Genomic DNA, 24,488 nt, shown 5'->3' with positions numbered 1-24,488 from the left:
CATGTGTATGACAAAGAGTCCCAACAGACTGGAATTACTAAAGTGCTTCCACCTTCAAAGTCCTTTCTCTGCCTCCCAACACTGAGAAAAGATTAAACAGAGATGAAGAGGGATACTATTCAAAAACCCCATTAACTACTCATACTAGATCCAACCATGTGGACTTGTTTAGCCTCTGGGGAGCAAATAGAGTGTGTGTAGGGGATCTGCTTAGTACTACAACAACTCTACAAACCCACTCTCGACATCCTACAATTGGCAATAACAGCCAGAAAGGCCAGATGCGAAATCACCATCACCAGTACTTTTAAGAGGCAACAACAAAACATTTCGGATGTGATATATTAATATACCAAAATAAAATGTGCTTGATTGAGTTTGAACCAGGTGCAAATAATGGAACATGGAAATATTGAACTGTTTGTGCCTGCATTGCAACAACAGTTTCCCTAAAGTGTGATGCTTTCTCCCTGAGCATTAGTCGAGGGGACTGATTCCACTCTGGAGTGTGCATGGGAAACAAAAAAAGAACCACAGCCTGTTAGCTTAGCTTTAGCATGAAGACTGGAAGTCGATTCGTACTGTGACATGACAGAGCTAACCACTAAGCCACAGTGCTGCCACAAAATGTAAGCTTTACATTAATTAATCAATAGTAATCACTGCACCTGCCTGTAATTAGAAGGCTTGCTTGAAATACTTCATATAGCAGTAATTCTGTAATGTCCTTAACGCTCCAATCTAAAAAAGGATGTCTGCTTAATAACTTGTCTCTCTCCACGTGTTATTACACACACAATTACTCTTCCTTTAACAACTTTAACAGCTTTGGTAAATTACATTTGACAAGCAAGGACAGGGCTTGGCTTATGCCTGTTTGAGTTTTTTGCCAGTGGTAAAAGGCCATGGACGCATCTTTACACAAGAAACCCTCCAGTAAATGAGGTCTTTAGCTTCTCTCTGATAAATACATTCTAATATAATATATTTTAATATGTGGGGAAGCTTTACTTACTTAGCATGCAGACCGGCAGAGGTTCAGGACAAGTCATTAGCTACACAGGAATCATTCTGAGGACAGTTAATGAAACAGATTTTCCATTGTTCATAATTATGGTTGGCCTAGTCTACTCAACACAAACTGGAGCTGACTATTAGCTCCCCAAGGAGGCCAATTAAAGCAACTGGCCACACTCTGTCCCTGAGGAACATGATGCACTACAGCTTTAGCAAAGTGTAATATCACAGTGGGACTTTCAAACACTGTCTTCAACATTAAACAACAGACCAGTAGAGTCAAACTCCAGTTTTCAAGGGCCACTGTCCTGCTTGTTTATCATTTGGCCCTGCCCTACCCACTGCTGATTACCTGGATCAGGTGTGTTCATCCAATCAAAGGCAGAGATTTTTGGAAAAGAACCAGGACCGTGGAGGACTAGAATTTGACACCCCTGCAACAGACCTTAGTACTTTGATAGCATGCTTTGCCAGGATTATTGCCTCCTCCTTATCTATGGCAAGTCAGCCACACAGCATCAAATCATAGGAGGGGCCTGTATTCAAGACTATAACATCTATAAAAAGTGTCCAAGAACTGCCAAGACCGTCTCCGTCCTCTGGTCGGTTACTGCGGAGGAGTAACGGCAGTTGTCGGACTGTTGACGCTGTGATGTGGGATATTTACTGAAGCTAGGTCTCTGCCAAGCAACCATTTCCATTTTGCCAGAGAATTCAAGCTGCAGCAATACAGTTACACAATAATCTGCTTGTAAGGATCAATAAGCTCCCATTCAAAAAACACTACAAGGTTTAACCTATTGTGGAATAACTGTTAACATATGGATATTTATAAGAAATCACATAATGATACCTGTTATTACGGCATCTCAGATCATTAATCTAAAACCTTCTTTTAAATCTTTTTAAATCTATGTTTTTGCTGCAGAATTCTTTTTATTAAACGTATTAATATACTGAAACACATTTAAGTAATTTATTACAATTAGGGTTTAGAGCAACAGGTATAATTGTACGTCCCTCTAGACACAACTAAAAAAAAAAAAAAAAGAAAAACACAGCAAATATTGTTTCACAGCTTGAAGTTGAAAATGATGCTTTTCAAACAAACAACTCATTTCTACAGACATCAGTGTAATTTAAAATGTGGCACTACCATGTGCACCAGCCTGTATGAGTTGTTTCTGACAGAAGCTGCTGTAACCTCTTTGCACAAGGGAGGTCCCATGTATTTCTGCTGATTAGGCTGGACCACAGCTGCTCTCTCGAGATAGCACCCACAACAAGCCTGGCCACAGAACGCAGACACACTCAAAACACACCTCTTTAGTCTCCTGATACAAAAAGCCCCAGGTGGTTAAGTGCCTAGATCTTTTCCGCTTGATGAAATACAACAAACAAAAAACAGCCAAGGAGATGTACTTTTTTCTGACGAACCCCGTACTGAAATGCAACAGTAAGATATGGTGCCCAGCTCGCAGTCTTCTCAAGTAACTCGGATCACAACAACTATAACCAACATGCTTCACATCGTGTCAGTTGCGTGTGTTTGACGCCTGAGTCCTGATCTGCAGTAACACATACTAGAGTGTTTACATGTCCTCCAAGCCAGGGCCAGGCTCCAGCATTTTGCCACCTCCGTGCATTCCCCAAGCCTGAAATTATGTGAGCCCCAGCAGGTTCAATTACTCACAAGCAGCCTGAAGACTCAGATGTCTCCTTATGCAAGAAATCCCATGGCTCAGATTGGCTGATGGTCAGTCTTAGATGTCACAGATGCTAAGTTAAATGAGCCTTTGTGTGAGACTGTGCAGTCAAGCAGGCCTCTGGGTAGTATCAGACTGTGTGATACCACCATTGTCCTAAGAGCTGATTTAATTTTAAACACAATTCCTTACATGGAAGCAGATGGTCTTTATAACTCTGATCAAATCACCAAAGGGTAAAATTCAAACATAAGTCAGATATATAAGAGCGGGGAGAGAGTGGGAATATCGAGCACCTATTACTTAGCTGCATACTTTAGAAATGACCAGATGATACAAACATTTAACAGCACTAGCTGTGTAAATTCTCATGAAAATTTCTGTATAAGGCAAGAAGACAATAATCTATGAATGCTTAGAGCTTAGCTTCAAATTTTCCTCTTTATCCTAAACCTGACAATTAAATACTCTTGTCACCAATGATATGTTATTACAGTTTTATAAGGGAAAATGACAAACCCTGGATCCTCAGCAGGCCTTTAACAAGCTCAGTTAGAGAAATAACATGACAGAGGGTTCAGGCAGGTGTCACAACATTGTGTGTGTATGTGTGTGTGTGTGTGTTTCACACAGCAGAGCAGCCCAGTAGATGAGAGAGCCGCTGAGAAATTGGAATTATTGGTAGTTATTGGTATTTTGCTCCAAGAAAAGCAAGTTAACCACTATAGCAGATGCTAAATAAAAGTTTGGTGTCCTATAGAGACGGGAGCCAGTGCAGATGCATGATGGTCATTTTTACCTAAAATGTTTGTATTTCTTCAAATCCACACAGCTCACAATATTGCATGTACAGTACATATGGAGAATAATGTGTACATGTAGTCTGTTAAGCATCTTTTCAATCATGTGCCCAATATTTGTCATTTATTGTGGCATCTCTCCCCATTCCCTTATCACCCCTCTCAGGTCTCCTTTCTGCCTTGCTCATTCACCGTCACTAGCAGAAAGAGATTGAAGGGGGGAGAACAAGGGGTAAGTGGAAGAGACAGTGGAAAGAATACAGGCAATCACCAGCCACTGAGAGATGAAAAGTGTGAGACAGAGAGAGGCAAAGAGGAGAGTTACAGAGTAAATGAAATTTCCAACACATTAAGCACACAGCGTTACCCTGTCTGTGCATGCAGGGTATAAGGGTGGGGGGCTGCTGAGTGACCGCTGGCCAATGAAAGTCTTTTATAGATAAGGAGAATTGATCCAGTAACAGGGATTCCCTGGTTGCTCTCAGATGATGGACAGACATATAAAGACAGGAGCTTGAAGATGGATAGAAAATAACCTGCCCAGGTAAGCCAAGGGGATGTGAAGGACACGGACACATTCCCAGTAAACTGAACAGTTATTCAATTCTCTCAAGGCCAATTTTACGTGTGTGTGTGTGTGTGTGTGTGTGTGTGTAAGGATGGAGAAAACAATTACCAGAGCCATGCTGCAGGATTCCCACAAACCAACATAAACAAGACAGAAAGAGAGAGGGCTGCATTGTCAGTGTCTGTCTTCATGATTCATCACCTGAGAAACCTGGACACTCGCCCACACACGCATGTGATGCAAATGAATGTTGCCCCCTGTGCCATTAATTCACTGTTCATATGGGACAGACACACAAACAGGTTCATGAAGGCGGGGTGTGCAGAGAGTCAGGTTGACAGCTCAGCGTCTCCTGTTACAGCAGAGATGAATGGGTGGGACGAAAACTGCCTTCATTCATAATGGAATACGGCAACAAAGCAGGTTCCACCCCAGGTGTCTCTGGAAAAGTAAAAGCTGGGGACCAGACAAAAAAAAAGCAGGGGGCAGATTGATAAATGCCTAAAAAAGCGTTATATCTACCATAAAGATACTTTCATGATTTATCACCCCAGGTGTTAAGCAAATATAGCTTAGAAGGGCAGAGAGAACAATGCCATAATATTCCTGGTGTTGTTGGGAAGCCAGATTGGCCTGGAAATGTCAGAACAAACACTGCTGAGTTTATCACAAGTTTAAAAATCTTGCCGACCCTTCCTGGCTTTTGAAATGAGGGCTTAAATAAGAAGGCATTGAATCTGAACAAAAAAGGCAGCACAAAAAGGGATTTAGAAATAAATTGCAGTTACAGGTTATGGAGAGAGGAAACAACAAAAATGTTGTAGGGAAAGTGTTGTTTTCTGTCACTTAAACGACACACACACAAACACACACACACACATCCTATGAGCCATGAGGATAAAGCCGAAGATGAGTCGCACAGAGCGTAGAAGCGTGGGTGTGTGGGGGAGGAAGTACGAAAGAAAGACAGAGACAGTGAGTGAGCATCAGGGAGGAAAGTAAGTGTGTGTGTGTGTGTGTGTGTGTAATCACTGCAAAGCACCCATTCTTAGCATCAGTGAAATCCACAAATAGCAATAACCACCTACTGGCACAGTGCTATATGAATGTTGTGTTAAATTCAAAAACTGGAAAAGGGCACATTTTCATGGAGTCAATATACCACCATCCACTGATTACACAATTATGCCACTGAGTCGAATGTTGTATATATTACAGTAAGTAAAAAATATGACTTACTTCTTTCTGGCGAGTTCCCAAACTAAGAGTTTTTTTAATTGTGCACAGCCAGCACAAAAAAAAAGCTTTGGATTGTTGCATCTGTTTAAACAGTGTAGGTCTCAAAATAGGAAGCAGTTGATTACAACAGAGTCCTGCTGCTGAGGACACAGGACAGCTGCACAGTGTGTCTGCAGATGGAAGCTCACTCAGGCTATACAGTCAGCACACAGTCTTTTTCCAGTACTGGTTTTGGGTTCCTAGAGAACCACTGCAGCTCACTGAAGATACCAGCCAGTATATGCACATTGTGCAAGACATGTTATATTACAGGTACATGAGATGGTCAGTCATATGAAAGAGGTGCCACATTGTGCAAACGCACAGAAAAAGACTTTCCATTGTAGCAGTGCTGACTACACTGTGAAATACATTCAGCTGCTTCTAGTCTATGGATGACATCTCTTCCAATGTTCTGACTGCCAACACCATATTAAACTGCATGTCCAGTGCTGCAGCCTTTTTAAATCGAGTATTAGACTGGCTAATAGAGAACATCATTTGAAATATTTAAGACAACTCCCTTTTGGGTTACAGGGTTACAGGTTTACTCTACCTACCACTTCCACCCACACTCGAGTGAGGGGTCTTGTCCTCCGACCTATGGTATATCTTTCTTGAACTTGCTCACTAGAGCACACTCTAGGTATTAAAAGGGGCACTTATATATAATTTCCACTGCACCCTCATATCAATAACTACCCACACTAACACACAATAATATGGTACTCCTTAAGAGCTCCTGGATCTTAGACGCATTTAATGCAAACTCGACACTTTGTGCAGCTACTTTACATCAACATTTTTCCATAATCAAAACCACAGCAAGGCTTTTATTGTGCAGGGTGTTGAGAGGGTGTTGACTGAGGACATTTCAGGAAACTGTTGCACACATTTAGATTGCATTTTAAATGTGTAAAGGGAGAAATGGTAAAGGAAGATGCAGGTACAATCTAACTGGGATAGAAATAAAGAGATGGTCATTTCACAGAGATAGGCACATAAGTCTGTTTGTACAAGGGATGGGACTATTGAGCCTGAGCCTCTCTACTGCTTTAGGCATACACACGTGTTTTAGTGTGTGGGATGATGTCAGCTAAACTCAGGGTCAGGACAGACTTATTAACAAAATAAAGAATCAGACTCCAGAAATTAGAATTCATGAATTTTTCCCCCTGGGTGTTTTAGGCAAATGCAAGAAAAAGGAAAGGTAAAAAACTGAGTAGCAGTGGCTCACTTAAAAAAGGTTTGACAAAATAATCATTTATATTCAATTTTTGCATGAAAGCAAATATAAATTTAAATTAAAACCTCAGAGGCAATTCAATATTTCAAGACTGCCACTGCCTCTGCATGGTAGTATTTCATTTATTCCAAAGTGCCGGCTGAATGGAAGCAAGTCAAGAGTGCAGGGTGATGCAGTAGCCCAGTAGCTGAGTTGTGAAGAAGGTTTTTTATGCAGAGTTCATGTCAGCAGAGAGAAATGTCGTGATGTATCCTGCTAGATGAGATGACGTCACAAATGAAGAAGCCATTTTTGCATAAGAAAGCAGGAACGGGAGACAATGAGCTGGATAAACTTCAATTCTCTGGTGGGAAAAGGACATTCTCAGTGCGCCAAGTGTTTCCCAGGCAACAGCAGTGCCAGGACTCCATTGGACCTGCGTATTTACTTCTCTTCCCATCTCAAAATCAGCCTTGATTAGTCACATGCACATTCACTTTCTTACCTTGGATTTTGGCAAGAAGCATTTCTCACATCCTACTAATGCCAGTGTAGAAACCCTCAGCTGAAATACATAGTAATATTAGAAATTGTGACTAATGCTCAAAACAAAACAAAAAAAATTGTGTTGCTATAACATATCATTTATTGCTCTCCATCCTTTGACCTTCCCATTCAGTTCATGCCCAGGTTGGGATTTCTCTAGGGTTCGTCTTCGGACCCATGTCAGTAAAGGATCTGGCAGTGTGAAATGAAAGCACAGCTTGTGGCACATCACTGATCCACCCTGATGCTAAGCTCAGCTCTTCTGCCTTCTCGCTGCTTAACTGTTTTCCCAGGGAGAACAACAACCAGACTGAATATTTAGTAATTGTCTGGCTGAGCTGGCTTTTGATCTCCGTACTGCATGTGTGTGCGGGAATAATTCAGCTATCTTTCCCTGACAAGTAGATAATTGTCTTCTCTGGGCATATGACAGGGACGTTTGTGGGGTTCAGCTGCAGTTGGGTTACGCGGGGGGCAAAGCACTATAAGAAATAACACAAATAATAGGTTCAGAGAAGTGTGTATCAGTTGAGTTTTTCCACATGCACAGTGGAAACACAGAGCTCTTTTCATTCCAGTGCCACAGGCATGGCAATCAGCCGCACCCATTCTTAGATCAATACCCCATAGACACCAGTTACCAACATTAGCTCGACATAGAAACAGCTGAAATGAAAACATTCAAATAATTTAATATAGCGGCCACAAGTAGGACATGTGGCCACTTTGAAATACTTTAAGAGCAACATAATGGAGCACAATTATAGCGAGGCAGACACATTCACATGCCTCACGACGGCTGCCAGCAGGTCAGGAGATCTCAGCGCAACACAAAAGCCTGAAACTCTCCTGCTGTCAGATGCTGCTCTGTGAAAATAAGATTTTAACCGGGTTTGTGTGTCTCTTAACACAATATATTTTGCATGCGTCACAGGAGGGAGAATTGCTGTATTTCGTTTGCATACTCACTGTGCATGTGTGTGGTATTTAGCAAGACTGAGTGATTATAAATTTAGATGAACACACTGGTCTATTAGATGTCGTTTCCCAAGCAAAACAGAGATGCAGCTGTATTCGGAGCCAGACTCTGCAACCAGCAAAGAAGAGCAGGGTTGTTTAATTTGGTTTTCCCAGACTGCTGTGGAAACACTGTCCTGACAATCAGATATGGAATGTAAATACCAAGATGGACTTAAACTAGCCCAGAATCCTGTCCTGCAAATGGCTCTTTGCTTACAAAGCCAAAGCCCAGTGAGGACTGTCTCCATAGAACTGCATTCTCCAACAAAGTCTCCCCTCCAAAATCTCCTCCAGCCTATTTTTAGAATGGTGGAGCACTAGCTAGCTGGCAAAAGAAGAGTAAGAGTATAGTGAGAATGGAAATGTCTAGTCTCTCCACCTCTCCTTTCTTTTAGCCCACAGCTTTATTTCAAATCGAAGGCTTTGAACAGACGGCCACGCAAACAGCTGGCTGACAATTCCCACATTCACAAGAGAAAGTAGTTTTAATGTGTGTGAAGCTATAAGAAGCTGTTGTGCTTTTCAAGGCCTGCAAGGTATGAGCAGACAGCTGTGTTAGACACTAGTGCAGGCAGCAGGGTCATTGCTAACCTCTTCTCTGTTCGTGGGACTCCGCAGTCCTTTGCCGTTTGACCTCCATGTGTGGAATGAGGATGAGAAAGCTGCGGGCACGTTTGAGGTCAGCAGCTTCTTCCTCAATCTCTATCAGCAGGCAAGAGCATGCTTAAGCGCATGCACATTAATGAACAGGACAGGCATTACTCATTTTAGCTCACAGGTCTGCCAAGCAACTAAAAGGCTGGACCGGCATACCCAGAACACACCTGCAGCAAAGCCTAAGCCTACAACACACGAGCAACAACAGGATCTCAGAGCCTTTAGGGCAGCAGTCTGAATATGCTGTCAGAGCTCAAGGGAAAAGTCCATCCCAGTCATGCTGATGGTGCTAATCAGCTTTAGCTTACACTGATGCCATGCTTATTATAGCACATGGTAGTTGCACCATAAAGATGAGCTCCTACAAACAGCATGGTGTTGATTCTGTGACCGAGAACAACAATCACAGCTGTCAGCTTCCATTAACAAACACAAATACTCTCAGTGACCACTAACAAGACCACGAGACGATGTTTTATTCAAACCATGTTTGTCGAGCTGCTTGAATATGCCTTATTAAACTGATGCCATGATACCACTGTGAGTCAGGAATTAGGTGGTCTTATAAGCCAAAAAAGTAAAGAATTTGGAAATCTTCAACATCAGGCCATCACATCAGAGACTTCATCAACTATGGATTAGCCAGTACCTGCAGACCTATTTAAATAAGCAATTTATTTCTGCCCTGCTTTCTGGAGATGCCTTTGAGCAGAGACAAAATTGTGTCTCTCCCAAGGCGTCCTCTCTAAGGCCTCACTGACTTTTATGCACAAGAAGACAGAACACAAATTTATAGGTCAGGGCAGAGCATTTTTAAAAAAAGGCTTTGATAGCTCATCCCATTGTAATGTTTGTCAAATAACAAAATATGTATATCAACTGGTCAACTTCAAGAGGCTTTTTAAAACATTCTGTAGTCATTTTTATCTCTGACTGCAATTAGATCATTGTGTTCAATGATGCAAAGCACTGGGGAGGTCAATCAACCCATTCCTCACTTTTCACTTCACCAACACTCCAGTTTAATTTGTACTCGACATGAGGGAAGTCATTATACGCAATCACTGTACGGTCGCATAATTATATTGAAAATATTGCACTATATGACACTATAGATCATTTTGCATTGAATGCCCTCTTGGCATCCAAGAGCATAGGTGAATGGAAAACTCTAAATGAAATATACTGCAGTACAGTCAATCTACAGTATTACTATGTTAATACTGTCCTGCTTCCTACACAGTCAAACCCGTGGTATGATCATTTGTATTTCCCTGAGCAGCTTTGTACAATACACTTCTAATAGGATTATCTGGTCAAAACCTCTAGTCCACCCCAGAAATATAGAACACCATTAAAATAACTGCTTGAGTTTAGATGACTCCAAAATTCTGTGGCTGCAAAAGACAAGCCTCGCTCCTCACCACCACCATATATGTACACACCGTATATATTTGACCACCCACACCCCTGTCCTGGGCCAACCTCAGCTCGGCTCACAGTAAGAGGCATGATAATTCCATATGTGTCTCCATCCATTGATCAACTTGTGCTGATACAGGAGTTAATTAAAAGAAACAATCCTCAAAGCTCAGACCCCAGATTCATTTAAAACTAGCAGTTAAGTTGTCAGAGGAGCCAAGCTTTCTACTGCTAGCAGCAGGCCTTCCACAGCAGCAAACTAAACAGACCCACCTAAAAATATAAGCCTGGGCTACAACTGAGCTTGTCTTGACCTGTTTGAGGCATGTTTGGCTTGTCTCTCTGGTCTGGGTAATTATTGCATAACAATGGGACTTGCGGGCACAGAGTCAATTGTTGGACAGATGTATGCACCTGTAATTTGTTTGCTCCATGGTGAATCCCTTGTGTGTGTTTGTGTCTACCATGGCACTGCTACGATCTGGGTAATTACAGTGCAAACAAACAGGGTGCCAGGTCGAACAGTGAGACTTGCTTTCTGGGGCTCATTGACTCCCTGGATGTGCTCAGAGTCTGATCAATCTCAGTTAAGGCCAGCTCTTGACTTCTGGTATCATAATGAGGTTGTAACAAGCATCCATCTGAAAATACAGACAGCTCATTTCATGCACAGAAAAAAACTGGTATTAGGAAAGTTAACAGGGATAAAACAGAAATAGTGAAGTTTCTGGGAGTCAGCGTAAATAGGTGTCCTGGAGAGACACAGCAAATGAAAGAATAACTCTACCCATTTTTCTGTCACGACCTTTTAGACAACATGTTGTCTCCAAGCAGCTGCCAGGCAACCACTTTGTTTCTGTGTGCCTTTTGACAACAGGCCCGTGGGCACGGACACGTGAAAACGGAACCCCACCCTTTCCACATAGATGCGAGACACTCAGACGTTAGTGGTCGTTTTGGATCTTTGTGGTGGTTTTGTGTTGTTTGATGTTAGTCATAAATCTATTTGTAGTTGCTGTCATATCTATACAAGTTAGTAACAGCTCACATTTCACATGCATAACTGGCAGCTAATGGTGGAGGAACATGTCATTGTCCTGTAGTTCAAGGATATGGTGTACCAGGGAACATCATCAATTTAGGCAAAAGAAAAAAAAAACTCTAATGGGAGTAGGACACACTGATAGCATAATAAAATAACTTTACTTGGATTTTGAAATGGATTTTGTGTTAAATTACTCCTTAAACGAAAATCTTGCAGCATTTATCTGTTAAAGGTTTATATTCAGATTGAAAGTGTCTTCCTCACATAACCTTTGAAAAGCTAAGTGTTATATTTTACCATGATTACTAATTATGAAACAACAGGAAACCATCACCATCGTGCGTCCTCAAATGAATATGAACACCATCAACATCGCATAAACATTAGTGGTTAAAATCTCCACAGAAAGACATTGCTAGAACACATTGCTAGAAATTGTTGAGACCATAATAATCAGTCATGCTGCTGTAGTTGTATGATCAAATATACTTTTTTGTAATTCTACTTCTTTTGGATTTGGATTCTTGTGGATTTGTTTTGACAAGTTTCATTTCTGCTTAAATACCTGTTAAAGATACACATGTCAAAACTGCATGCTTTTCAATTCAGTCTTGGCACTAAGCATGGAAAAGTAGTGTATGTATATACAAGCTTAAAGAAGCTCTATAGTGACAGCTGTAACTGATGCATGCCAACCACCGGGGGTCAAAAGAGAAATGTAAGTTGAAGATAAAAAAGAAACAAACAACAGCTTGCTTGGCACCCTGACCCACTAAGCCACCGTAGAAAGATAACTCTCATGTCAACACGCGTTCCTCAACGGCCTCATTGCAAGGGTGGCGTCACAGCTCTTCATACATCCTGTTTAAGCATGACCAGCGAAGCCCTCATTTCCCTGGTAACCCAACACCAGTATGTTTCACCCTGCAGATAAACTCTGAAATGCCTGCAGATTACCTCCCAGCAGAGCAGCCCCACCTGTCCTCTTCACCCCAGTGATCAACTGGCTTTATGAGAGGAGACGCAGGTCAGTACTCTCACATCATCGGGACAAAAAAAAGGTGTAACAAACTTGAAAATGTCAAGCACTCTTGCCATTAACCAGTGCATCGATCCAGCAGGAATCGAAGGACTACTTATGAGCTTCAATGTGTGTGTGTGTGTGTGTGTGTGTGTGGGTGGGTGGGACATCCAAGCAATTAAAGTGCCATTGTTTAAGTCCACCTTTGAAAGTGAACTGTTTAGTAATTTGTACACTTTATTCCACCTCTTCCAAAATCTGAATTAACTATAACTCAGTTGCTCAATGAAGACGAAATGTGCACCCAGTAATGTATTAGTTATTCCTGCAGCAGAGTTTTTAAGAGACTTGTAGCATAAATAATTTACAGAGCATGATACAACATATCGGTCGTCAGGGATCTTAAATGCTTCACCAACATATACAGTATTATAGCTTTAAATGTATATAGAAGAAGGTGCTTATTACATTTTGGAAGGCTACCCTACCAAGCAAAGAAATTTGTTCAAAATTTGATTTTGCATTTTTATCTATGTATCTACTAATTTAGAAACAGGGTAAACAGGCTTCTCAGTAAAATTCTAATTTCAAAGTGAACTGCTTTCTTCAGGTAGACGTGTAATAATCCTTCCAGTTCTGCTGGCAGCCAGGTAGGAAGGCTGTAATGAGAAGCAGCTCTGCTCACCCAATTTTGATCTGATGAAAGAGGTGAGTCTGAGGTAGAGGGAATTCTCACATCACAGAATCCCAACATTCCTCTGAACAACTTTCTAGCCATCACTCCACCACTAAAATAGGACTCATTCATGCATAATAGGTACCAATTCCAATTAAGAGCTGCCTCATGCTCGACAGCCAAACCAGTTTCTTCTCTACAGCTGCCTGTCATACAGCGATGATTCTGCTCTCGCTGCCCTGCTCCGATATGATTGTTTTCTGCTTTTCACTGCACAACTGTAATTTATGGATCTGTAAAATTCAATATACCCATATTGTTTTCAATTCAATAAGAGGGAGCAGTTCAGAAATACTGAGCTGAATGGATTCAGAGAATGCAGCTCAATCATGGAGCTGGTATGAGAAGCTCTATCCACAATAATCTGATAACAGTTTTACATTCATTGTAAAACTGTCACTAAACTTGACTCAATGCTGTTTTCCCTTAGTATGTATATTGCAGCTCAGGGACATTTAAATTTTTACATACAAAAGCATAGTCGTCACTACCTGCAATCAATGCCCTTGCATCCGTCCCACTCCAATGTTTGTATTAATTCACCATGAACTTGTAGCCAAAAAATGGGTGTAAATAATTAATATTACTGACAGAGAGGTCAACCACACCCTTACTCTTAAACTGAAAAAAGTCAAAACAACTTGGGATCAGTTTACAACAACAAGGGGAAAAAAAAAAAAAAAAACACCCTGTCTGGTTTCTTATTGCAGTGGGTGAGAAATTAATTTTGGAGATACAGTACCTTGAGAAAAGACAGTAGGTCGACACCTCCAACAAAAGACCACACACAAATAGATTCAGGTAAAATATTAGCATGTGCACACCACGACCATTTGCAATTAAAGTTATACTCTTTTTAAGATTCTCTGACTTGTGGACTTTTTCCCCCTCAAATTGTCCCTGCATTATAGTCCAAAAAAGCCCATAACAACACAAAATGTACATACAGCAGATAAAACTGCAGAGTTAACACTCAGACTGACATGCAAATCCCATTATATAAAACTACTGAGGCACTGGCAGCCAATTTGTAACAGCTTTTCTGTGTGAGGAGAAGCCAAACTGCTCTAGATCCAGAAGAAGGAATGAAAAACAAAATGCTTCATATAACTGTCACACATTTATTGACAGATTTGAGCACAGTTGACCTTGATACCAGACAAATCTATTCAGTCTAATTTACAACTCTCATTCGGACCCAGCTTTGCCACAGATTTGTGATGCTGTCACAATAATGAGCCCAGTCTCAGATCTAATGGCATGAATGTCTGGCCTGCTGATGACCTTCGGTTCTAGCTGCAGCCTCACCTGCCCCCTCTGGCAGAGGACGCAACCAGCCTGATGTCCCAGAGCTGAGAGGGGGTAACCAAGCATTTCTGCCATCCATCATCACGTTACACACACTGGCCTAGTTTAGTGTCCTCTTCAGCCTTGACTGGAGACACACTGGGCCACACAGAAACATAGGAAGCAGCTAATTAGTCTATGCCAACAGCCTAAGTTCACCAGTCATTTACCACTACAAGGGCGAAATCCCTTCCAGAGAACTAATGAAGACTATGTCCATCACAACAGTCTCATCTATTACAAGAGCATATCCTTAATGAACAGCAGATTACAGTAGCATGTGGCCCTTTAGTCTAATAAGAAGTCAAAGCATTAAAATAATAAATGTATATGCAAAGAAGACAGAGATGAGACAGATGGAGGGGTATACGGCTGCTATGCTTGGTAAATACAGAACGCTTTCTTTTATTAAGTGTCTGTTACTAAACCTTTTCACCTTCCAGGACAGTTCTTTTGACCACAGGGCAAACAGCTGGTGAATGTGCGTAAAGGTTACTGTGCTGAGCAGGTGCTCAACGTGACGGACTCAGACAGCATGGGGAAATTAGAAGAGGAAAGCACAGGGGAAACAGGACATGCAGTAGCATATGTCTGGAGATACGGAAGAGCTTAAGGGACGACAGAAAGAGGGTTCGCTATATGCCACTCTATTTGCCCTTATTTATAAAATTATGCAGTAATGGAGTTACTAATTTTACAACTGTTTTGGTGGCATGTGTCAAAGTCTGTCCTCAGATGAAGCATTACTTGAAGCAATTAACTAAAATGTTAAAGGCATCGAGGGAAGCAACGAGATGTTGATGTAATTACTATTGTACAACATCCAAAAACAAAAAAAAAAAAGAATGACCCACTTTAGTCAATGAGATTTAGAAACATATAAGAACATCTCTTCATTTTCTATAGATCACATTTTTGCTGCTTATTTCACATACAACTATTGTAACTGAACTCTGATATGAACCACTTCACATACCCAATACCAATATGAAAACAGTGAGGAGGAGGAGGATGACAACTCTCTAAGGAAGTGTCCAAAAAGGGCGCAGCTGAACAAACGCACCTCTCAGTTTTAGTGCAGGACGCCTGCCAGGTCAGCCATGCAACTGCTGAACCACAGTAGACACTGGGAATTAGTCCGGCTACCCCTTGCCAGGGGGGGGGGGGGCACTGCCTGAACTGACAGGAGGTCTGTCAGAAACATAGCCACTAAAGCCATCAGCATTTCATCTGTGCACTACGGTGACAACACAGACTTTATTTTGTGAGGCAACCCAGGCCTTCTTTTTACCTCACTGCTGTGAAATGCTAGCAGAAGCACTTGTATAGTGCATGAGTCTGCCAGGTAAAAATGAGACACCAAAGTCTGTTTGCTCTTAAATCTAAGAAAGTGAGTCAATACTTGCGTGGTATGTTACTTATTAAGGCCAAGTACTAGCCTGACTAGTTTTTTCAGAATGAGCTGGCAAATAAATAACAGCAGTGTGCCTAATTAGCAGAAAGCATACACACTTCCAGGTGGTTGCAAGTCACAACTTGAAAACAGTGGTGGAAATTAAAGAATACTGGGACTTCTAACGCACTAATTATACTGGGAAAACTTGTTTTAATAAAAAAAGTGGCCACTTTATTAGGTACACATGTACAATCTAGCAAAACCCATAGTGTTTTGCTATAGCTACTGTTATGATGCATATAATGTTCAGTTTTCTTGCACAATGTTCATACAATTAGATAGTTTAGCACTGAGGCCACAGTTAGTGACGGTGTTGTACTGGACTGCATTAAAATGTATAGTCTCTAAAAAAAAGACTCATGCCACCGACTTTGACTGTGAGCTTTGAAATATGATATAGTCCAATCAACAGCAATTATGTCTTTCAGTATTTTATCTTGTGTTGTTCATTTGATGATAATTAATTACACACAGCAATTAATAATGAATTAATTTGTTCAATTCACCTCATGTTTTACACTGAGGCCACATATAAAAGCAAAAAATAGTGCTAAAAACACAGACCGTTTACTAACAACATAAAGGCTATAATGGTGTGGCAACACGGCCTCATTTCTTGGAAACTGTCCCCAGTACAAACGACACAAACACATACTGCAAGTGTCACAGCTTCTGATGAATTGTTTACTGGGCACTATAGCCCTCCAGAAAAGTATCCTCTGTATAAACTGGTCTAACTATGAAAGGTTTCCAGTGATAGAAGAGTAGCTGTCTTCCCTCCTGTTCAATGCTCTGCAGTACAGAACCTAATTAAAGCTGTGAAGAAGAGGGGCAGTCAGTAGTGGACTGCACGACTCAGCTGTTCCAGCTGTTTCATGGGGATAAATGCAACTACGGCTACGGCTGAGTTACACTGTGAGGTTTGTGATTGTGTTTCTGACTGATTATTGGTTTGAGACCTGACTGATGTAAATTAGTAGTGTTTCATTCAACATGTTTAAGAATACTACTGTATGTTTTGTGTCTCCCAGGCCTGAAACCATTTCTACAAAAGTGTTTTACTAGTAGTAGTTGCACTGTGTAGGAACATGGCTGTAACTATACCTTTGTCTGAATTCTACTGTATCACGTCACCTCATGTAGCTTAGCAGGAGTGTATGAAACCAGGCAGGAGAACCCTGAACAATTTTCTCACCCACTAAAGAAGACCCTTTATATTGCACTTAATGCCCATTAAATTGGTTACAGATAGTAATCCAATATCAATGAAAAGATGGAACAGTATTGCTGCTCTGGCCAAGGATTTTTAAGGTACCTCTTCAGAACCACACATGATGTGTTAAGATCTGAGAACAGACATGCAAGTCCTCATCATAAACCTCTAATGTCATTAATAGCCAATTCAGCTATAGCACTGAAATGCCATCACACCTGTCAATCAATTCCACAGTGAACAATAAATTTAATTAGCCTAGACCATATAAATAGCAGCTAATGTGACTTTCCATTCATCAATACATGTCAAAATGGTGTGTCCCATCATCCCACTCTGACATATATGTAAATCTGAGACCATGAAGGGCAGTATCACATTAATGAAACTGCCTGTGTAGACAGCTTTATCAATCATTCAACCATCTTATCACCTTTAGCAGACAACAGCCAAAAGCGGACAGTCACTCTCTTATCACACTAATCCGGATAACTTCACCAGTGAGCCTAAGAAGGCAGCAGGGATAAATTAGTTTACTCCTACACTGATTGGATTAAGAGCCAGGAGTGGGGCTCGATCCCTTGGCCTCAAAGACTACAACTACCAAGTGCTCAGCTTCAGTGAGCATGCCAATGTAAATGGAAGTAGATAATTCACGTTCACTGTGAAACATTATAGTTTAGATGCAATATATAGAAATATAGACTCAATAAAATCCCACTTCACTCTAAGATGTATAACCCTTTTTCAAAGGACTGTTTATTCACAATGACTCAACTCCCCTGTTACTCTACAAGACAGCAGCATTTTACACAGCAGCTGGCTCAATAGTAATCACGTGCAGGTTAGGTGTGAGCCTCTGGAGCCTACAGTCTCCCCTGCATCCCTGGGCATTTGACCCATCATGGCTGGGGTGTTTGCTCACTGTTTAAAACTGAGCTCTAGACAGCACATTTGTGTCTTTTGAGGAACATGTGCCATTGGCAGATGCTATATGCTTAATAGCAACTCATAAGTATGTGTCCCCATGCAGCTTTATAGCCAGAAGTCTAGAAACACTGCTACCACGCTGCAGTGGAGGAGTCACAAAGAAACACAGAGGCCTTGCTGTCACACAGCGACACCTCGATGGTTGAAGACATGACAAAGGCAAACAAAACGACAACCTGAGCTGATAATAAAACAAAATCTTATTAAGGACCAGCTCTGCTGAAACACAGCTAACTGCAACTCACCCAGTCAAATCACTTACAGTCTAAACAGGCCGACTTATTTTAGGAGAGGACAAGCTATTACCTCGCCACAGGGGTAAATGTGTTCTACTGTAATAGTTCACAGTGGGCCACGGCATTGGTGGAGGGTGTGGAGTCATGTGTGTCTGTTCTGACAGCTATACTTAACCTCCAGGCTGACCTGTGTGTGTGTGTGTGTGGGGGGTGCCTCATTAATTTCATAATGTCTGTGCAATTGTATAAGAGAGAAGTCTGATCTGTGCAATTGTATAAGAGAGAAGTCTGAATGGAAAAGAATCACAGAGGATGAAAGGTAATCACAAGTCAAATTGAAAAAGAACAGTAAAAGTGTAGTGAGCTACGTGGCAAAGAGAGCTAGTCTAATCACAGTAGTATTCATAGCTACAGTGAAAGGGCCCTTCTGTCCTGGGCTGCCATCACTTCCTCATTCTTTCATATTCAGGTCCATCCTGCGCCTCACTTCCCTCCTCAGGCAGCAGCTGCTGTTCAGGTTCAGTGTTTCAGCCTCAGTGTGGGTCACAGAGGCAGGAACAAGATGCACAAGTGTTGCACTACAGTGAGAGTTTTCTCAATGCATTATTGGGAGCATTACTGAGGCTGCACTGTTTGCTACAGTGGCCCTGTAAAGGACCTGATTCAGCTTGCAGGAAAACCCAGGATCTCCCTGCTGAATGGGGAAACACCCGCAGGGAGGGGAGAAACAGCAGGCTGGATGGAGAGTCTGACATCATCCAAGTGTGGGCTTCCATGTTTCTGTGAAGTCTCATATGTGTGCAGTGACCATGTCCCTCTCTCTCTCTCACACACACACACACACACACACACAGCTGTAATTGTGTTCCTCAGCTCTCAGCAGACCTTCATTATTCTGACTTTCTGCCGCTGCACCACCACACACAGACGCCGCAGTTCACGCACCATGTAGAGGCAGAAAGACAGAGACCGTAAACAAAACCTTCCCGAAACTGCAGCCAAAAAGCTGCTCTCACCAAACATCCCTGCACAAAAACAAGACAACCAGTCCCAGGTCGTCGGAAATCAAACCGATCCCAACATCTACCGCGGGAATAATCCAACACCTTCAGCGGGATCGCAGTCTGATCCACACACAGTGACCAGAACAGCACCGACTGACAAAATACGCAAAGTAGCGGGGCACGGGAGAAACCGTGAGGTGTGCGGGGTAATGTGAGCTAGTTACGGTAAACGGCGGGGCAGCGCCAGAGGGGTGTTGATGGGCTTCAACAAGAGCTCCAAAAAAACTGCATTGCCTCTGTCAAAGATCCGCGTACCGTACTGTGGATTAAAATAGCCACACCACACAGGGCAGGGGATATGTTTCATGACTCATCTATTGCCTCATCCGTGAAGCGCAGTCTCAAGAAGAGACATGGAAGGAAAATCTTGAAGCTAGTTAGCTTTACTTCCTTAGCCAGCCCAGTCGCCACTGCCGCTTTTTCTCCTGCCTGTCCGGTCCTACACCTCTCCCCTGTGCGCACTCACGTCCCGGGACTTACCGGTCTTATGTGCTGATGATGCCTCTGTGGAGAGACAACAAGTGCGGGGAGGCTGCCGGCCACCGCTCCGCTGCTCCGGGACAACAGAAGTACTGATCTGCACACTTTCGCAGCCATCGCTGTAGTGAAACCTCGCCGGGAAGGAGACTGCTGCGGGCGGACCGAGACGCACCGAAGGGTAGAGGGAGGATGGTGGGCGGGTTGCGGGGCTGGACTACGGCTTCATACACATGCCCAGTGTGGCACCGGTATGCAAAGATAAAACACCTTAGTGCTGTAAAAATTCAAACGTACAGGCAGCACTGGACTCATTGCAAACAAAAATATCACTATTCAATGTTTTATTATTTAATGTATTTATTACTGAAGTGTTGTAGTGTTGTAATAGCTCTTTCAAAGAAATATAGCATATTATAAGACATTCAATACTAATATTAAATTCAGTATGGCATTAGTTTTGTCACTACTGGATTACCACAGTTATTTCTTATTAATTATGATTTGACTAATATGATTCTGGAAATAAAAAGGTGACGAAACAGATAATGTGTATTTAAATAACCACAGTATATTATTGCTGGGCAATACAGCTATGGACAAAGGTGTATAGCTTCCTCAAACCCAATATTGCCATTGCTATTACTAAATCAGATTTCAGCACAGTTTTACACATGGTGACCCCGTCTGACTGCAGCTGTGTGCACAGTATATACCAACTCACTCAGCCATTACCACTTAGTGTAGAACTGAGTTTCACTTCAAAGATTTCCCGACAGAAATAACGCAGCTTGTCTAAATGTCTTGTGTTGCCCCACATCTCGACAGACTTGCTGTCAGCGGGCCACGCAATGTATTCCTCTCTACCTGTTTCTAATATTAGTTTGTCCTTCAGTCACTGTGTTGAGTCTGTGTCCCAAAACAGAAACCTACAGAACCAGATCTAATTGAACTGATACATAGTGACTTTGAAACAGCATGGGCTACTTCCTACTGTACAAGCATTTTTATGCATCTCAACGCTCCTGTTTCTAAATGACAGAAAAGTCAATTATGAGGTGTTTTGTTTTCTCCAAAATCACTCGACCACTGCCAATGCGGGTAATAACAGTGATAATGAGCCTGTTTAATCAATGATTGACAAAAAGACTGCCCTCAATGAAATCGTACCTATTCTCCTTGATCTTTGACCAAGTCCAGCATACTGTTCGCCACACCTGTATTGGTAAAGGGTGAAACCAGATAACAAACAGTTACTCTTAGATTGTCACCGTACAAGAGTAAACACATTTTGCAACATTCCTTGTAGTAATTCATAGAGACATTTGCTTTACATTATATACATTTTAGAGAATAAGAAAAAGATAAATAAGATAGAAAGCAAGCAAAGATTAGGCTCTTTTGTTGTTGAGCATGCCTGTCCTCTTTTTTGTTTGTAAATGCAGCGATAATATGAAATTGCTCCTGAACTCATTCCTTATGTACTTCTTCAGGTACAGTGTATCTGTGTGGGCGATGCAATTTAAATGCAAATTCTCAGCCATGGACAAGGACCTACTCAAGGCCTCATGGTTGTTTCGATTCACAAAGTGAATCTTTGTGTGGTGGCAAAATGCTACCAAGCACTGTTTCTCATAAATCTTTACAGTATTGCTGTAATTGTGCCACACCGTGGCATTTACACATGGTGTGTTGGCAGTGTGAACAAAAGAAACTCAAATAAAGTGAAAAATCATTATCACCTCCTAAACAGAAGCTCTACACAGAAAAAATAAGAATACTTTTGTTTACAGTATATATCGTACATCTCCCCTCGGTATCTTATGCTTATGATTAAAGTAATGGTTCTATCCTACCTACTTATCATACTATTTTTCAGGGACATATCTAAAAGGATTCACCAAAAACAAAAACAACTTCACATAAACAATTAAAATAAAAGTTATTCAATAGTACAGTACTACCTAAATTACTGCTGTATGAAACATTTTATTTGTACCTTTTAAATTGAATTCAGGAATTCACTAGAGCCAAACATTCAAGATTTAAGCAATTCAAAAATAATCTCTGCTGACACTAATCTTCTTTCACTGTATCTGCCAACTGTAAAAAAAAATGAAACTAAGAACCGACTGCTTTTAAAAAGTCTCTGCACCCATATCTCAAGGTCAGAGATCAACTGAGCCGAGTACAAAAAAAGGTGTGTATGCATGCCTGTGACAAATGTGTGTGTGTGCCTGCATGTCTGTGCATGACTGAAATGTCTTCCAGCAGCATTAAAGAGCCCCTCCCATGGCTCTATGAAAAAGGTTGTGTCCAAAGGAAGCATGTGTGGGTGTATAACGTCTATTTCATCACACCACCAATCAGGCACTGCATTATGTAAACACCCACCTAATTAGGCAGCATATGCTGCCTTTCTTTTCTTGCTTACTTTTATAAGTGAACTCATCCACAGACACAACATGGCTATATGACAGTTGAAATTCGAGTCTGCTTTTGTCTACAGATTTTCACCTGAGTCAACTTTCACGCTTACGAAGAGATACAGCCTGTGGATCAAGTTTCACCATAGTTTCCATTCTACAAAGCAGCTCAACTGGATCTTGGGTGTGCAAAAAATGCTGTTGCTGCTGTAAAGACAGCACTCCCTTATAGATTTACAAGGTGTTTTAATTTAGCAGTTAAGGATGAGCTGTCCTCTGAAGCCAAACAGAAATCATCACAGTAGCAACACTGTTGTTATACACTAAAACATTTGAGCTGAAGAGGCTCTTCTGCATGTCCTTTTCCACCTTTACACTGCCACACTAGCAGAATAGATTTTTTTCAGTGTAGTTCTATCATATAGATTGCTGTGACACTGCAGCATGAAAATATTAAATATTTATATGACATGCTTAAACTTCAACATAATGGGGAATGTTAAGGCTAGGTTCAGAAAGTGGAAACCTGGGTGTCTCTTTTAAAGTCTACATGGCTGTTAGTTGATTTTTAACCAGGCCAAGCCACTGAACCTGACACTATGACTGGACGCCATAGACATGATGACAGATCTAAAAACACTTTAGTCATGAGCTATTTAGTAGATATTCCTTTCCAAATAGTCCAGACTGAGTATTTGTATATGTATTTTGCATCAGATTTCAATGTGTCATGTACATATTGTGTGTATTTTACCTACAGGAGTGTTAAGTTTCGGCAACTGATTAGTTCCACTCTTCATATTTAAATTGGCTTTGGACAGTTCAAAGGACATGTAATGTGTTATACATGCTTATAATAATAATAAAATATTAATACTAATTGTATTTGTAAATGAGAAGTATGCATGTCCAATGTGCTGTTATTATTATTATTATTATTGTGAAGCTAAATTTAGTATGAAATTGAATTAGTTGACAGTTACATATTGTGGGGTTCTTGTGAAATACTGCTTACATTAATGAGCACTACCCTGGAGAGCTGCAGGCACAGTTAAGTAGCCCCCTATTAAAAAGGGAGGAGAAGAGAGAGAAGGGAAGGGAGAACTGCTTTTACAGTAGACGGTGGGAAAAGACAAAGAGATTAGTACATATAATCATTTATAACACAGAGTGTAACCGGAGGTACCTGCAGTCTGTGTACTTGATATTAAAGTGCTGTTATATCAAGACAATGTTTACTTTAGCTTCACTGAAACTTCTTTAAAACATTAGTGTCTACATTAAGCAACTATAAAATATGGAAAAGGCCTATTGAACAGCCCAAGAGTCACAGGCCAGTTTGTTATTGTAATAGTTACAGTTTATTCATTAAGCAATGTATTGACAGAATCCACAGCTTCTGGCCTCATTTCTGGGGTTAGGTTTACATGTATAAATGCATTAAAACATATTCTCAAATGTATCATGATGCCTCAAAGGAGAACTTGATTTTTGCCAGTTTTATAGCTTGTGGATCAGCCTAAAGACAATTAATCTCCTTGCCTTTTCCACCTAACAAAGTGTCATGAAACAGACTTAATAAGTTCATCCACAAGGCCAGCCATGTTGTGTGAAGGGAGCTGGAGTCCCTGACAACAGTGTCAGAGAGGTGAATGTTGTCCAAGATAAGGACAATATTGGACAACTCTTTACACGCGCTTCATGATGCGCCGGTCAGCCACAAAAGCACGTTCAACCAGAGACTCATTCCCCCAAGCTGCACCACAAAGAGCCACAGGAAATCATTCCTGTCAGTGGCCACCAACCTGTTAATCTCCCCCCTCTGAAGCTCAATCCATCTATTGATTGATCCTGCACGTAATTTCATTCTGTCACTGAAAATATCATGCAAATTTTAAATAGCTATTAGGTGCCTGTTATTGACACGATATATTTTTTTATATTTTGAAGATGAGGGTTTATTTTTCTTCTTTTAATTTTTACTATAATTTTCATATGTTGAATGTAGCACCATAACATAACCAGTTCCCATTAGAGGTTTAATAAAATACTTCTAATTCTGATTCTGAAAATTTGATTATGTGATATTATGTAGTAATAAGAGGTTCGGTGTAGTCACATCCTATAGCTTAGGAGATGTGTGATGACATTTAGATGGAGTTTTTAACAGTAAACTAAACAGTGTGCAAGAATTTGACTGTATCCAACATGTATCTGCCTGCATTTGTGCATTTACTG

General features: G+C 41.2%; 1 protein-coding gene across 3 annotated transcripts in view; it reads right to left on the bottom strand.

Annotated features, from left to right (window-relative positions):
* Positions 1-20,015, bottom strand: part of mcu (mitochondrial calcium uniporter) — a 49,444-nt gene extending 29,429 nt beyond the window's left edge. The window contains exon 1 of one of the 3 annotated variants that reach the window (XM_026309174.2): positions 19,828-20,015. In XM_026309174.2, the coding sequence (XP_026164959.1) occupies positions 19,828-19,944 (117 nt within the window). In that variant the 5' untranslated portion in view covers positions 19,945-20,015. The remainder of the gene's footprint in view (positions 1-19,827) is intronic. The other 2 variants (XM_026309175.2, XM_026309173.2) reach the window with 2 other exon arrangements.
* Between the last annotated feature and the right edge of the window lie 4,473 nt (positions 20,016-24,488).

This window comes from Mastacembelus armatus, chromosome 15 (assembly GCF_900324485.2).
Source record: "Mastacembelus armatus chromosome 15, fMasArm1.2, whole genome shotgun sequence".
NCBI lineage: Eukaryota > Metazoa > Chordata > Actinopteri > Synbranchiformes > Mastacembelidae > Mastacembelus > Mastacembelus armatus.
Note: the sequence above shows the minus strand (reverse complement) of the source record. Positions and strands in the feature narration are given on the sequence as shown.